Source organism: Pseudopipra pipra, chromosome 6 (assembly GCF_036250125.1).
Source record: "Pseudopipra pipra isolate bDixPip1 chromosome 6, bDixPip1.hap1, whole genome shotgun sequence".
Taxonomy (NCBI): Eukaryota; Metazoa; Chordata; class Aves; order Passeriformes; family Pipridae; genus Pseudopipra; species Pseudopipra pipra.
In genome coordinates, this window is record NC_087554.1 from 58,400,586 (window position 1) to 58,417,657 (window position 17,072).

General features: G+C 40.3%; 1 protein-coding gene across 6 annotated transcripts in view; it reads right to left on the reverse strand.

Moving 5' to 3' along the window:
* Positions 1-17,072, reverse strand: part of SYNE2 (spectrin repeat containing nuclear envelope protein 2) — a 181,387-nt gene that overhangs the window by 103,547 nt on the left and 60,768 nt on the right. For all 6 annotated transcript variants that reach the window (XM_064659377.1, XM_064659380.1, XM_064659379.1 and 3 more), the window contains exons 35-49: positions 16,014-16,214; positions 14,919-15,084; positions 14,071-14,183; positions 13,121-13,323; positions 12,634-12,753; positions 12,243-12,531; positions 11,312-11,481; positions 9,642-9,954; positions 8,744-8,908; positions 7,521-7,877; positions 6,934-7,068; positions 5,807-5,965; positions 4,585-4,731; positions 1,219-1,374; positions 570-835 (exon numbers count right to left, since the gene is read on the reverse strand). In XM_064659377.1, the coding sequence (XP_064515447.1) occupies positions 570-835; positions 1,219-1,374; positions 4,585-4,731; positions 5,807-5,965; positions 6,934-7,068; positions 7,521-7,877; positions 8,744-8,908; positions 9,642-9,954; positions 11,312-11,481; positions 12,243-12,531; positions 12,634-12,753; positions 13,121-13,323; positions 14,071-14,183; positions 14,919-15,084; positions 16,014-16,214 (2,960 nt within the window). The remainder of the gene's footprint in view (positions 1-569; positions 836-1,218; positions 1,375-4,584; positions 4,732-5,806; positions 5,966-6,933; positions 7,069-7,520; positions 7,878-8,743; positions 8,909-9,641; positions 9,955-11,311; positions 11,482-12,242; positions 12,532-12,633; positions 12,754-13,120; positions 13,324-14,070; positions 14,184-14,918; positions 15,085-16,013; positions 16,215-17,072) is intronic.

The window sequence follows — 17,072 nt, forward strand, 5'->3', positions numbered from 1 at the left end:
TTGCTGCAAATTAACAATTTCATAAATTTTAAATATTTTCAAATTATTTTGATACATTATTGGTACAAACTAGTTTTGTGTTTTGAAGACTAATTCACAAAACAGTATATTTCATGTGCATCGTGTCTGAATTGGCACTGTAGACTTTATTCACCACCACAGAATTCTTCCTATCAAATAAGGTTAGTTTTCAGAGTGAAGACATATATCCCTCAGAAAAGAAATTAGAACTAGTGAGTCCTTAAAGACAAATGAATATTTCACACCTGCCATACTTTTGCAAGAATATTTTAGGATGGATTTTTTTATGAGTTTTTAGCCCAGCAACCGTTTCCTTGTTTTGCCTAAGGAATAAAGAGAGCAGATGTTGCTTAAGGATAGCAGAGAACTACCAGAAATGCTTCTGTTTAAGGCTGTTTACAAATATACAGACCTGTAAGCTTTCTCTTGCTACCCAATATTAATGAAGTGGATAAAACACCATATTCTTCTCTGAGCATGGCACAAAATTCAGCCTAGGGCCATATTTGTTCTGCAACCTCTTAACCAAAACCTTCAACTATACTTACATTTTTATGTTATCCTTTTCTGTTGACAAATTTTTCATGGAGGACTGCGCAGCAGAAAGATTTTTCTGGTATTCATTAATTAAACAGTACTGTTGTTCCTTCACTGCCTTAACAGCATCTATTTCTTGGAGCAGCCTGTCCCAGCAGGGCACCACAGGCTCCGTGGTTTGCAGCTCTGCTCTGTTTGATCCTGTTGCATTGGGAATCACTTCTTCACTATGGCACAAAGATTTTGCTTTCCACGTTTCCAGCTCATTTTGTAAATCCTACAATCAAGCCCAACACAGAGAGGGGATTAAAGGATGATCTTAAAACACTTTCAGCTTTCAACACAAAATACAGCTAAATACTGATTCACCTACAAACGTGTGCTCATCCACACGCAGAGGAGCATGGATGCCTCCGCACATCATGGAAGCACACGTGCAATCCCAGGTCTATCTGCTGCTGCACTCAGAAGAGCAGTACAAACTGTGGGATTTACATGGACATACTTGCAGCAAGGCACAGTGTTTGTAGACAAACTGACTAATCATGCAGTCAAACCTCAGATAAGACTATATGCAACAATTTCGGTTTGCCCAAGAGAATCAGAATTCTGTAAGTGTATCACTGCATTACAATGAGAATGGCATTGCAGTTTCCATACCTCCAGCTCTTTCAGTTGTTCATTTATAAGCACCATATCCAGTTCAGCCACTTCCTTTTTCAGCTCATTGACCTTCTGTTCCTCTTCAAAATATTCAGTGTTTACTTGCAATCCAGGAAATAGTTCCTTCTGGACAACCACTTCTGCACCTGTGTCCTACAATGCAAAACAGGATTCTTATTTCTGAAGGTCCTAAACCAACAAGTTTTCTGCCTGCAGCACTCGGCTTCACATGTTTAAGCCATGCCTAAATCCTCCTCTTGTTTCTCCCACAACCTCTGTGGGTCAACCTGGACCCAGAAACCGGAATCTCCATCACTACCTGCCGCCTCTGCAGTCACCCTGGCTTGCCAGCACTTCTCAGAGAGCTGTGAAACTTCTGCCCATCATTTTAAGTCTGAAACTCTGATATCCCCACTTCAAATAACATCCTCCCTGCACCAACATCTGCTACAGATGAATTCACATGTTTGTCGTGTCTTCTCCCTCTTCCTTACATATCCATGGAACTTCTTCCTCTCTTCTCATCCACATTCCTTCTGCTCAGCACCTGCCTTGACTTCCCGCTATATCCTTCACCAGGGCATTATTTCAACTGTTCTTCACAGGGCAACTCATGCATGAAGCAGCTTGGCTGTGACACGAAGCCATGACTGCCACTGGAATAAGTGCTATCCAAAATCTGGGGTAAAATGAGAGCATTAGGGAGCCATGTCTCAATCAGGGTGGGGAGGAAGGGATTAGGCGACTCCAGAGCCAGTCCCTGGCACTGTCTCTGATTCCCAAAAAAGAGGTACAAGTCACTTGGGGTGGGGCCATGTTTAAAATCACCTTCAGCTATTGCAGACAAGAATATAAGTGAAACGTCACAGGCTAATTGGGTCACGTGGCAATACCTTAAAAATCTTTCTGCATTTCCCTTCCCCCACTACCTGTCTGTGTCTGCAGATCTGTTCCACATATACTTTATGTGAGTGAATGCATACAAATACACAGATATAACTACACCACGAGTGTCGAGCTTCTCCATGGTACTAACATCTAAAATGAATAACAGTAAAAAAATTCTTGTTTGATAAACTTACTGTATTGCTACTTTAGATACTATTTTACTAGGAAGCAACCAGCTATCTCAGCAGCCATATATCATTTGTAAGCTGTCACTGTCATCTGTCCCTTTGTGGATCAGGAGCTATACACAACATACCTGCTTCCAAGTATGGGAAACAAACAGAACATAGTACACATTATCAGAAAAGAAAAGTTCCATTTGTCTGAACTCTTTTGGTTGTTTTCAGTCAAAACTGAAGGGGACCAATGCTGAAATAGTCAATCAGAGAGCTTTTCAATTTCTCTGTGTACACATCCGTACCAGTTGTATCAATTCAGACATAACATTTTATCTCAAGAGACTCTGGAGTGCCATAGAGCTGAAGTAACCAGACAAACTCAGCTAAGCTATCAAAGAGTGAGGAAGAAATCCACTTTTCAAGACTGAAATATCAACGCATCAAAACACACAGAAAAGTAAGTGTCCTGACTTTAAGAAAAAACTCAGGATTGCAGCGTACATGTTTTGCTTGTTTGTATGATGTTCTCATCGCACACCGTGGCACTGCCTCCCTGGATACAGACTGGTGGGGCCACACCTCAAATCCTGTGTCTGTTTTTTGGACCCCTCACTACAAAAAAGACATTGAGATGCTGGAGCGTGTCCACAGAAGGACAACGGAGCTGGGGAAGGGTCTGGAGCACAAGTCCTATAAGGAGCAGCTGAGGGAGCTGGGAGAGGGGAGGCTCAGTCTGGAGAAAAAGAGGCTCAGGGGTGATCTTATCACTCTCTACAACTCCCTGAAAGCGAGGTGGGGGTCAGTCTCTTCCCCCAGGTAACAAGCGACAGGACAAGAGGGAATGGCCTCAAGGCGTGTCATGGGAGGTTTAGATTGGATATTAGGTAAGATTTCTTCATGGAAAGGGTGGTCAAGCATTGGAACAGGCTGCCCAGCCAAGTGGTGGGTCACCATCCCTGGATGTATCTAACAGACTTGCAGATGTGGCACTTGGGGACATTGTTTAGTGGTGGACTTGGCAGTGCTGGGTAAACGGTTGGACTTGATGGTCTAAGAAGTCTTTTCCTACCTAAACGATTCTATGATGATTGCTTTGTTTTTTAAATGTTTTCCAATAGTACCCAGGATTATTTCCATAATTTTTCCAGGAACTGAGGTTAGTCTAACAGGTCTGTAGTTTTCTGGGTCTTCCTTCACACACTTCTAAATTGGACTATCACTGGCTAGCTTCCAGGCAGTATGAACCTCTCCAGACTCCTAAAATCTCTGGAAAATTTTGTTAGGGTTTCCAGTTAGAGTAGATGTGCAAGTCCCATGTAAGACCTGCCAATGGATGGGCCAGCTGTCAACCTCCCTGTAGGTTTAACTTGAAGATTAGATCTGGCCCTACCTTCAGTTTAAAAATGTGGTGCCCAAGATCAGCAGTCACAGGGCACTTGTGATGTAACTCCCTTACTCTTAAAGAAGAATAAACTTGGTAAAGTCATTTAGTAATAACCTTATCACTAATTCAGCCTGAATCCATTCTCCTTTCCCTTTTTTATTTCATTTATTTTCTCATAATGGATCATCCTTGGATTTCAGTTTTCTGATCTGCCTTCCTTATGATGGCACAACTAACTATAATAACATGGAAAGAAGTTGTATTGATTAACAATTAAAAGAGAAACTGTAAATATCATAAAATAAAGACTGATTATGATGGCTCTGAAAACCAGTTTGAACTCTCTTTTGAACAGATCCACTGAAAAATATGACGTGGCTAGCACTTTGGATAAAGTTCAGAACTATCACAGACATAAATAAGAACCGTACACAATAGTCTTGATTTTGATGTGACAGTAATTGTCTCTTCTTTTAAAACAGCTTCAGCTGAAGCCCATATGGAAACAAAACTTCAATGACTGGCAAACTTTGCTTGAAATAATAATATAATATAATAATGGCCAGTCTTCGCGAGCGAAGATTTTGGGAAAGGTCATTAACCCTTCCAGCCTGCGCAGTGGATTTTTTTTTTTTTTTAGGTGAGACACAGCGTGCGCTGAACTGAGCCCACCCTTTAGTCCTGAGGTTCATCTGCCGGGGCCGAGCAAAGCTTGGACAGTGGCAGTGAGGTCCCCAGGATGTAGGTTTGTTTAGAGTGACCTTCTCTTAGGTGGATTGCCTACCAAGGCTGACGAGCTCCACCTGCCCAGGGGGCCGGGAATCGAACCCGGGTCGCAGTGGTGAGAGTCAGGCACTCTAACCACTAGACCACCAGAGGCCCCGCTTGAAATAATAAACCATAAATAAATACCTCGTGTGCAGAAACTGGGGGATTAGATCCCAGACCACCTTTCTCAGCTGCTGCAGATTCCAGGACTTGACTCTTCTGGCACACCTTATGTTGAACCTCTCCCACGTCTTCTCTATATGACTCATTCTTGTCATCACTAGGTTTCTCCTTTTGGTGTAAGAAAAATAAAAGAAACAAGTAATCAAAAAGCGCTAATCAAACTCGCTGTGTAATAATTACAGTGCTTGAGATGACAAAGTTATGAAGCCCATAATTATAGGTAGATGAGGAAAACCACAATTACATCTCATAATTTACTGTGGGTAAGGTTATGGCAAAGGAAAGCACTTAGAAGAAGTAGTGCTGTAATTCTGCTATAAACTTTTAGAAAAATTGCAGATTGCAAGTGTTCGTACTCTGACCTACGCTGTTCCTGTTATTCTAAGCAGGGACCTGTGTACTCCTGGGCTCAGTCTTGAATGTATTTCTTAAAAGGTTTAGTTTTTTCTGAGGCTCCTTCCACTTGTGCTGTAGACAGAGAGTCTGTGGTTAGACACCCAGGCAATTACCAGGCAGAATAGTCCTGTGGGCAACTTGGGGATTTGCTGGATGCAGCTTTCAGCATCTCATACAGTTGCTAAAACTGAAGTTCTGAGAAGAGTCTGGCTCTGCAACACCCCTTCAGGGAGGGGATGACAGCAATGAGACCCCTGTCCGCCTTTTCATCTCCAATGGGAACTTGGCCTCTTCCCACATTCATTATGGCTCCAGCTCCCAAACACTGCTCTAGTATCAAAATTCCCCTTGTACTGGGGTGCACCAAACAGGACACAGCATGTCAAGTACAGCCTCACACATGCAAAGTAAATATGTAAATAACAAATCTACATAACTGAAAGAGACTCAAGCCTAAGTATAGAACAGTATTCAAATGAAATGGTCAAAAGACTTCACAATACATTCAGGTGACTTGGAATGCAATATCTCTTGGAATGCAATATCCCTTGGAATGCAGTATCCTCAGCAAACCATTAAAAAAATCCCTATATCCTAATTTTAAATGTACAGGAAAGGATTAAGTGAATTAACACATACTAACTATACAACACATCAGATAAAATTAGCTCAGTGTAACTTGAGATTTTTATTACTTATTTATTAGTGGTATCATCCCCACTGCAACTAAACTGTATACATGTACCCTCAAATTCCATCACTCTTGTGTAATCTCATGTCCAGTTACCTCTGCTGGATGAGTTTCCTTTCTTGTTTCACCTTCAGGACGAACACCATCCTGATGTCTTTCCAGTTCTGCTTCACCACTCAGAACTGCACTGTCCAGAACATCCTCTTGGACCCTGTCCCGTTTGTCCATACCTGGGCTTTCCTTATCAGCCTCCCCCTGATTTGCAAAATACAAGATGCTTACAATCAGTAAAAGTCAGTACAAAATTTAAGTTTGCTAAGAAACTTCCCACTTCACCATCTGTCTACTCTACCTTCAGTTTAGCTTAATGAATAAAGGAAAAGGCTGGGGTAACTCAAATCCAGAGTATCTTGGAAACTCCTGCTCAGATCAGTTTAACATATCAGGACCTTAACCACTCAAACAGTTACAAGGCAAAACAAACAGGAGTAAGTGCTCACATGATTTTTAATATTGTTATATAAGTTTCTGCTTAGACACATTTGGTAACTATTGATCTTGCACCTTCTCCAGAAATCCCAGTATGGATAGTTTCCACTCTGATATTTTGATGGTCATCTCTCCCACGTACTGTTATTACTCAATGGTCAGGTCAATGAAGGAGTACTCCAAATCATTCCCTCAGCTTTGCATACATGAAGTCATTTACAGTATGAATGTCCCAAGGTCCCCTAAAGATCAGTAGCTCCAGGTTAGTGACCTCTGACTACCTACAGTGACAAAACCTGCTGAATCCCCATCCCTGGAAGTGTTCAAGACAAGGCTGGATGGGGCTTTGAGCAACCTGGTCTAGTGGAAAGTGTCCCTGCCCATGGCAGGGGGGTGGGAATGAGATCTTTAAGGTCCCTTCCAACCCAAACCATTGTGTGATGCTATGATTTTATGAAATCACAAGTATGTGGCCAGTTTTGCATCATGGAAAAAGTGGGTCCAAGCCCTGGGGGGTTGTAGAGACAATCACATTGATCTCTTGCACACTTCACATGAGCAAGGCTGAGGGGGTGATCTGGAGATTATAATTTATCATTCCTTTCATCAGATAAGCAAAATATGTCTCTGTAAGACTAGAAATTTTAAGGAATTGCATATACATTTCTAATGAACACACAGCCACACATACAGTTATATACACTGACATGTATTAGAATGTATTTGTCAGGTACCTGAACAGCCTGCCCCAATATGTCCTTGCTGAGATTGATATCCTTTAATGAGTTGTCTGACAATAGACTGCTTTCCTCCAAAACTGGATCATTCTGCTTCTCTTTCTCTGACACATTTCCATTTACATCTTGACCCTAAGAGAAATGATAGAAATATGACCATAAATGTTGTAACATTAAATCTCTGAATGGTAAAAATTATTACCGTTGAAAACGAACAGGACAAATACCGTGTTGCAGTTCTAAACAAGTCTTACTGGTTTAAGAGAAGCTCTCAAAGCTCTTTGGCAGAGGCTTATCTGCAGTTTTCTCACCTATACACCCTCGCCCCTGTGTTCTGACCAAGGATACCTGCTCTAATTCCTGGCAAGAGGAAGTTATATGCATATCATATATTTAAATGGAGAACTGCCGTTTTGAATACACGTTACTGGCTTGTTATGACAAGTTAAGGGAGTTCTTCTCCACATCTTTGAATTATACACATGTATTTACAGAAGGCTTAATTTCCATGAAATTGAGGATGTGATATACAGAATGTATTTGTGAGACAGGTGCCTCTTTATACTGTCAAAAAATAAACTCACATCACACATTTCCAAAGGCTCCTTCAACTCCACTTCTGTGGGGGTCTCTTCTGCAACCACACCATTGTCAGAAGTGATCTGTATCTCTCTCTTCAACATTGTATCTGCCTTATCTTCCATTTGCACTTCATTACCAAACTCATCTTTTAACTCAAGGGCTTCACTGAAAATATTTTCCTTCTTTTGCTTGACATTTTCAAGTCTTTCTTCCAGACTCCTGTGTTCGCTCTGAAGTGTTTCAATCTCATCCTTAATAAACTTCTGTCCTGCTGAAGAGGTGTTTTGTTTAACAGTTTCTGCTAAAACCAAAATCTTCTTTAAAGTGTCTTCATATTGACTAAGAGGTCCTTGTTGTTCCTTTAGACACAAAAAAAACATTTCATTTGAGAAGTGTTTTCACTCAATATACTTAATGCTACGATCTAAAGTCAATCTCTAAAATCATAAATATTTGTTGTCAACAACAAGCTGTGTTGAAAAGTACATGCAGACCTATTTGCTTCAGAAAGTCAAATACTAAACCAGTAATTTTGTCAGCCATTTCTACGTACAGAGATCACCTGGAGCTATAAGCAATACAACGATAAAATAATCCGATAGCACACTGTGTGGTACATGATGATCCTTCCAAGTTCTTAACACATAATCCCCCCCCATCTCTCCTATTCCATTTTACTTGTTAGAGGCACAGTAAATTCTGGAGGAAGCAGAATTGCAGTGATCCATATCTGAGCTATGGTTTCAGCTTCCAGTAGCTCCCTATGCACACAGCTACAGGACTGTTATCCATTCTGCCAAAGAGCAAAAGGATGTCTACTTATGCATGAAGGACACCTCTTAAAACTGAACTTGGCTCACTGACATTTTCCTAAGCTTTCCACACTGGTTAATTTAAAGACACTTACTAACAACAAATTTAATGATCTCTTTCCTCATTATGCCCAGAGAGGAAAAATAAAATCCCAACCAAACAAACTGAAGAAGCCCGTGTGCTTGAGCTGGGACAATTCTACCTTCAGTTCAGCCAACAGTAAAGGTCCCCTCAGTTCATTCAGAGTGGTTTTAGGCCTACAGTTATCTTGATAAAAGGAACACCATATATACTTTTTCTTTTAAAAGGTTTCTTATTTTCTCAGTGTCACCCCATTAGCAGTCCTCTTTTATATATGGGATGGTCTCTAGGGCGTGGACCCTTTCTCCATGATGCAGAACCTGCAACATACCTGTGACTCCAACTGGTTTTGCTCAGCTGATGGTTGTTCCATTGCTGGACCTTCAACACCAGAAAGCTTCTCAGAGACAGTTTTTAGCTCAGTGCTCAGGTCTGTTACCATATCCTGAAACTGCTGGTGCTCTTGAACACGACTTTCTAATGTCTGCACGATGGTCTAGAAACCAAGGAGATTTTAGGACTAGTCCACCATTATCTTAAACAAACATAACTAATCCACAGACTGTCACAGCTTTTTCAGGACCTCACTAGCACAACAAACTTGCTTGCTTTCCATAAAATAACCACAGCTAACCACATAAACATCTTGCTCTCTTCCCAGCACATCAGGGAGTCCATCACAAACAAAATTTTTATTAGTACCAGGAAGTAGAAGGGTTGGCATTCCATAAGAATGCACTTCTAAAAAGGATGTTTTCTATTCAAAATGGATGATACAGGCAAAATGCAACACAGGTTGCAAGTGCAACCACATTGGGTGAAACTAGTAAAAACAAGATGCTGGAAAAGCATCTTTGAGATATCTTCCAAATTCATTCTTCCCAGGAATATGGGAATATAAGAGAATATAAGAACAAATGCTTCATATTCTAACTATCCAAATCTGTTTACACAGGTACAAAACGTTCTTCACACTTACTTTGGTCTCATTTGTATGAACATTTATCCCTCTGCAGAGCACAAGGCAGTGAGTATGTGCTCCTGGTGCTCTTCTTCTCCTCATAGTAAGAAAGAGAGAGAGGAATTCCCTGTCCTTTTTCAGAGGAACTTCCTCCACTCCCAGCTTTACCCATAAACTTCCCATCTGAATGACACTACAGGTAATCAGTGAGAATTGCCACCAATAGGAATACCAAGAATCTCGTAAGGAAAGAGATTGAGGGTCCAACCTGGAGTTGGCTGAGCAGATTTTCATGTTGGTGCTTTAATTCTGACCATTCCACCTCTGTGAAGCAGGGATCCCCAGTGTGGCCCTGTAGATGATCCTTCTGGCTTTTCAATTCACTAAATTGGGAAGTTAAGCCTTCTACTTTCTGCAGGAGGTCAGCATAGTTTGCCAGCTGAGCTTGCTTCTCCTGCAAACCAGGCTGAAGGGCAAATCCCGTCTCCTGTTGCTGTTTCTCCAGTTCCGTTAGAGCCCGTTTCAGATCTTCTTTGATTTGCTCATATTGCTCCCTGTTGCACTGAAGTTGCTCTCGAGGGCTAAGAAAAAAAATAGTGTGTTTAATAGTATAAAACAACCAAATTTATTGATTACCTAGAAAACGTCAAATTGTGAACAAGTCGGCCATCAGAATGAACTTGAGTGTACTGAACACTTTTGTTCAGGTTTTAAATAACTAATTAGACTGGAATTTTCAAGGTGATGAAAAGCACTGAAGTTATTGCAGATGAACTGGACTTAAGTGCAAGACAAATGACTAAGCCTCTTAACATATAAGCCCATAGTTTCAACCATCTGAGATGTGATGCTCATGCTCTGTATTTTTCTGCTTTTTCTGCTTTTCTGAAGCAGAAGTTCTGTTTAAGAACTACAATATGGTTATGAATCTGTTTTCTTTGACTTCTTATGATAGTCTCCTGAAAGGGAATGTTCTGTAGAAGATACATATCACATTGGTTGGGATGAGGCAGTGTTCTAGAGATACAGACAACAAAACCAGCATATGCAATATGGGTTATGTTAGTACAATCCAGTGATTACTTTCCTGACCTTTACACAGGATTTTGATTTGTGTGCTTTATAAGCATGAATGCTGATCTGCTGCAGGTCAACAGGTTGCATTTGTCCACAGCAAATATGCAATGAGACATAAGTAACATTTGTATGTTCACATTTAGTGATGAAGCCCAGATATTTTCCAGATGGAACTTAAATGCCAACATTTGAAAATATGATCCCACACAAACAAATCCAAATAAATGAATTCTGGTTATAATTCTGCAAAGTACAGCAGGATAAGTGAGGACAAAAGCAAAGCTTAAGTGTTTTGATTTTGCCCCTCAAGATTCATATTTTTTAGCAAATGACAAATGAAGCACAGCCACACATACATTAAGTGCTCTTGCACCACATTTCCTGTTCCAGCTTCTCCCTGCTGTTGTTACCATGGTGCATCTGTTATGCACAAGCCTGATCCTGCAGGTCCTGAGCATCTTTTCAGACCTGCTGAGCACCTCCTCTCCTGTCTTCACCACACTGTGAAGAGGATGCTCTGCATTCTGCTGTGTTGGATCCAACACAGCCAACGCTCCGTCTTCCTGAGCGCTACTTGTACTGTTTTTTTTACTGAGTGCTCAGTAGAAACAGAAGGCAACAGAATATTCTCTGGCTATTTACAGCTACACCAGAAAATATCTCTGGCTATTCCCCACCTGACTATTCAGTCCAAACTGTGACCTGCCCCTCCACAATATTGCAGAAATACAAGTATTTTTGTAGGTACCTCGTTCTGCTCCCGAAGAACAGAAATTCAATGGAACTGGTGCAGGAGGAAGAGAAAAAAAGTCAATATAGGAGTAAATGATCTGTACTGCCTCTTGGCAAAGTCCACATTACCTGCTATATTCAGTGGCCACCTGACAAATGCTTTCCCACTTTTTCTGGAGCTCAGAAATGGTCTGCTGAACCTCTGTCTGCTTATTTTCCTCATTATTCAATAAAGTTTCTCCTACAGCTACCATATTCTGTATTTTGGCCTCTCCTTCTTCTCTGAGAGCTGTGATTTCCTGTATTAAAGAGATACAGAAGCAGTACATGTACAATTATTTTTTGGTTACAAAATAAAAAGTATTACCATTGTTCTTTCATACTTTGCACACTGCTGTTCAAGACAACAGAATTCTTCTTCCAATATATTACATAACTGATACATAAACAGATGATCTAATCTTGAAAGTCTGGAATAATGAAGCTGATTTATTAATTATTCTCTACATAACAAGACACTGTACTCACAAATAAAAAAACTGATCCAAATCCCATGTCACAATACTATTCATTTCCACAGAATGAAACTTGTAAATCCCAGCATTCTCATCCTATGTAGTCAGAGAAAGGAGACACTAAAGAGGACACTGGGGCCTGAGAGACCCATCCAGGCAGTGGAGCAGTCCAGCACAATAGCCATGCAAGACACCTGAGAAGCCACACACTTTGCAGAGGCTCTCCAGATGCCCCAGCTACATTACTGACCTTCCTCTCCACTCCTGGAATAGGTTATGATGGGAAGGCACATGGCCACCAGCACCTCATGAGTTCAGTGCTGCTTCACCCAGAGATGCAGTAATCAATCTCATCTTAGGTGGGAAATAACCTATGCAAAACCCAAACAAAAAATACCAAACATCCCCCGCCCCTCCTCAAATAAGCCATGAAACTACAGGCCATGAGCAGTGACAGTGTCTTTCAGGGGGTACTGACTCATCAAGCATTCCCCTGGTATTAGCTTGAGCTGTGAGGTGAAAAAGGAATACATTTTAGACAATACCTTTATATGATTAATCCTTTCCTCTGATGGCAACTCATTTCCCTGGGAACTCAGTTTATCAACAGCCTCTTCAAGCTTTTTGATCCAGCAAGAAACATCCTGGGCAAGCTCTTCAAAATTTTGTTCCTCCACTGGAAGTCTCTCAGTATTCCCTGCCATTCCACTTACATGTGTTACCAATGTGTGGTACCTACTAATAAGATTACTGGCTTCTGAAATGGTTTCATATTCTGTCAGCCCAGCCTCCCTCAAGGAATTTGCTAGCTGAGCCATGGAGTCAAATGGTTTTCTGAAAAATAAAATAAAAATTAATAAACATCTACTTGTTGTAACAACACGGAACAATCTTGTTTAGAAGACAGTTCCTAGATAGAGACAAAAAAACCAATACCTCTGCATTAATAGTGCTTTATAGAAGTTTTCAAGTTTAGTCTCATCTTTATTGATATCTTTTAGTTTTTCCTCCTGAGCAGTGAGCCATTCTTCCAAGGTTGAGATGCTTTCTTCAAGGCTAAAGTGTGTATCAATATAGAGTCAGGTCAAAATGAGAGGCATTACATGGCTAAAACCTGCTGACAACAGTGTTTTGCTGAACGAGTAGCATAAATATCACGTGTCAGATCGAGCAACACTTAGAGCACAAGCTTTATTTTAAGTATCTCAGTTCATGTCACTGACACTATCCATAGTTTCCATACAGGTTTGCCATGAAATGAAAAAAAACCCACATGAAGCACATAACAAACCACTCACTATCCTTTAAATAAATACCATTTTTTATAAAAGCGGGGTTGTTTGCCATTCACTACGGCTGTTTAATAATGAATCATTTTATACCACTTGTGATTAAAATGTCAGAAACTACAGTAGCTTCCTACCTACTGAGCTGCTGGAGAGAAGCACCAAGTTCCTTTTCCCGTTTCTGACATTTGGAGATCAATCTTTGTAGTTCTGCTTCTTGATCTCTCACATGGCTGTTAAGGTGGTTAATGCTTGCTTTGGGCAAGTAAGGCTTCACTTTATTCAGTAAAGTTTTAACCTCTTGGATATCTCTATCTTTGCCTTCAGATGTTAGGAAGTGCTGAAAAAAACCACAAGATGTGTTTGCTGTAGTATAATAGATATTTATGTTACAAGAGTTTTTCAGCTCCTGTTATCTTCACCAATATTTTTTTCCATGAAAAGGAATATATGTTAATTCACAGTTTGCTGACAATGCCATTTGCAAATGGAAAAGTTGCTGTTTGTAAAATAAGGAGAAAGTGAAGTAGATGACTTGTTTTTTCTTCTCTACAGCACAAATATACACAGAAGAAACAGGCATGCAGTATTCAAATCTAGTACTGACATCACTACGTCTCCTTCTGCTGCTTAACTGTGATTGCTTCTTGCAGATGTTGTGGCTTTTCCATCTGTTTTCTCTTGATTCTGCCTGACTTAGAGAGAAAATCTGGCTACAATAAAATGAATGCAAATTTTTTACATTCGAGTCCATTGGGAGGGTCAGAATTTCATGTTACTCTGTACATATTTGACTTTCTGCATCTTTGCACACTGAAGGACTTGGTCAAGGTTCATTGACTTTGACTAGCTACTGTTCTGTCTCTCATTTGCCCAACTATGTCAGAACTTGAACACCAATATTTCATCTGAACCAAGCTTTATTTTCATTCCACTTATTGCCCTAATGCTTTAAGTTACATGAAATGTTCTTTCAGCCTCAAGTTACAAAGCCACTCCCAAGTTCACTCCCAAGAATAGTCTCCTGTGTAAAGAGTAAAACTTCAAGAACAATCAGCTTTAGCAATTAGAACATTTAATACTTTACCTTTAGCCTCTGTAGTCTTTCTTCCAGTATCGGTTTTGTTTCTGAGGGGTCAAAGCAGTCCTTCAAAGACAGCTGAGTGCTGCTGAACCAGTCATTAAAATTCTTACACTGACCTGAAAAAAAGATACATTCCAATTTTCTTATCCTGTAAAAGAAAATCCTATTTAACATGAAGATTTCAGACAGTTTACAACTGTATTTATCAGTGCTACTGTCAAAGGTTGCTTTTCACTGCAGAGCGTGAGACTGAGAATCCTGCAGCTCATATTTTTCTTACCCAACATTAATTGACAATAAACCTACCTGTTCACTTGGAAGGGACAGTCTGTTACACACAGCAGTTTGGGTAAACAAGACCCGGAATAGCCTACTGGCAACTCTTCTCATTTCCACACAAATTAATATCACTTTAAAAATACGTAAAGATATGAGACTACCTTTGGGCAGAAAACCCCAACTGCACAATTCCGTGTCTGCTTAAGACAAAAAGCAATAACACTATTCATTCTTATAACTAAGTTTAAGTAAAAAATGACTGGAAAAAATGAAAACATTGGATTTCTGTATTTTTTAAATTAAATACTCTGACATTTGTTCCTGAAGTATGGTTTACACTTCTTTTATCTATTTTTTGAAACGTAAAAATAAGAAACAAAATACTTTGATCCAGACTGAGTGGTTTGTTGGGATAAAAAGACATTTTTCTGCAAATCTTTATCTTATTCAGAAGCTGAAGCAGTTTGAGCTATTGAAGCAGTTTCAAACCAATTAACTGCATAACCTTTAAGTCATTGCGGTGGTCAATGCAAACCTATAAAGGCACACAAACGTGAAATGTGTTTGCTTACGGTTCAAAACATCGATAAAGTGATCTTGAAGCACATGTTTCTTGTTATTAAATAAGTCAGTGACACATTTAAGCTGCTTATTTAATTCATCCACATCAGGACAATCCGTCTCCTCTTGGAGTAAAGCCACATGGTGTTCTTGTTGCAGAATTTTCTGATGTATCTCCTAAAGTTAAAAAAATAGGACAATTTTTAAAAAGAAAATTTTGAAGTGCGAGCAGAAGTTCACTGTACAGAGATGCTTCAGTACAAGCCAGAGTTTTGCAAAAGGGTTTAGCCCTGCCAATGTGTCCAAATAATTTCTTAAATTACACTGGCATTAATGAAGCAATCAGTTGGTAGATATAAGCACTAAACTCTTCTTGAGCAGTGTCCATTACCCTGCATGCATACATAATCACACATGCACTCATGCATAGTTTGGCATCACACAGAATACATATGTGAACAGTGATACAGTGTGTTCCAGAGCATATAATACCCAGAAGTTACAATGCCTTAGCTGCCATAGGCATTATTCCATCCCTAAATGCCTTATCCTGTATGTCAAGTCCCTGTGAGCTGAAAGATAACTTAGAGTGAGCAAGGAGAATTAATTAAAAGCTCTTTCTTCCAATGTCTGTGATCTCACTGCCCCCAAACACTAGTGGTCTGACACCCAGGGTGTACATATCCACTCACTGCTCCATGGGAGGTTTAAATTTTGCCAGCCTAAACCTCCAAGCAGGGAGCTTGAGTTTGAGCAAATATCTGGTTGAAGTTGTTTACTGGGAGGTCCCCTTGCAGGCAGGCTCAGGTGGCACAAAGACATCCTCTGTATATTACCCAGTCTCAGAAAATACACAGCCCAGTATCCCCACTACTGCTTGAACATATCCTGGATGGCATATGTTGTTGTGCCTAGGATTAACCATTTCCAATAGCTGCCAGTGAAAACAGGCTTTTCTTTCATGTTTCTGGCATTTTAAGGGAATATTCAAGCAAGGCTCTTCACTTGAGTTATTCTAGCAGTTTACAACTCACACAGGACAAACACTTGGCCAAGAGAGAAATAATGAACAAATTAATTAAATATACATAATTTTGGCATGCTACCTCTAATTTAGTAAAGATCTCTAAGGTGTCTGAAGGAGATAAAGCTTTTAAAAGTGATTCAGTCATTCCAATCTGTGTCTTGGCCAGATCAAGGTCTCCTTTCAGTTCTGCTGTGTTCACGGTGAGTTCACTGGTCCCTCGCTTCGTTGACAAGAGCTCTTTTATTAGCTCCATTTTTTGCACAACAGATGATCTGATGACCTTAAAATTGGAAACAAACATACATAAATTATACTGGATTAAATTCCTAGAATATTACAAAAATCCATGATAGACATAAAAAGAAATTAAATTATCCAAAGTCCAGACATTTCAATCACAGTTTGTTCCAATTTGTTTCTGCTCCCATTCCACAGACTGAAAAATAATAGTATTTAAGCCCTGCTTTTCTGAGGACAAATAATCTCAGTCTGTCTTTATTAGCATATGTACTGGTGCTGCTTTATTAAAAAATTTATTTGTCGGTCCACTCCAGTGTCTACTCTGAGCTGGATTAAGGCTTTATATTCTCTTCAGCTGCCATGAAAAAGAAGGTGGCAGCTTTCTCTGTAGCACACCTCCCTGCAGTGATTCCATCAGGGCAAATTCCCCACACTGACCCAAAAAACAGGCAAGGGCAACAGAGAGGTGGGGAGCTGTGGCTGGAGACTATTCACTGAGGAGCAACAGGTCCTTAACCTCATCCTTAAGGCTCTCACTGATTTGCACGAGGCAGGAACTCAGTGGGATCACGGCCACATGCTGAAACACCACCTCAGGGACTCAGGGCATCTGGTGTTCCCAAGGAGCACAGTGTGCACAGCACAAGGTTGCTGAGTCCTTTCCTAAGCTCCTTAGATCACTTTACCCAGTGAAACTCCTCTGAGTTCACTGCCTGCTGAGGATAAACACAGAAATAGCCCAACGGGGTCAAGCTCAAGGTGCATCTGAGAGATACTGCAAGCAGATGCTTAGGGAACTGCTACAGAATCAAGGCAGGGCTACCGTGGTCTTGAACAGTGGAGGAGGATTTATTCTTTGCTGTGTGAAGTTAACACAAAAGGATGATGAGGTCCATTG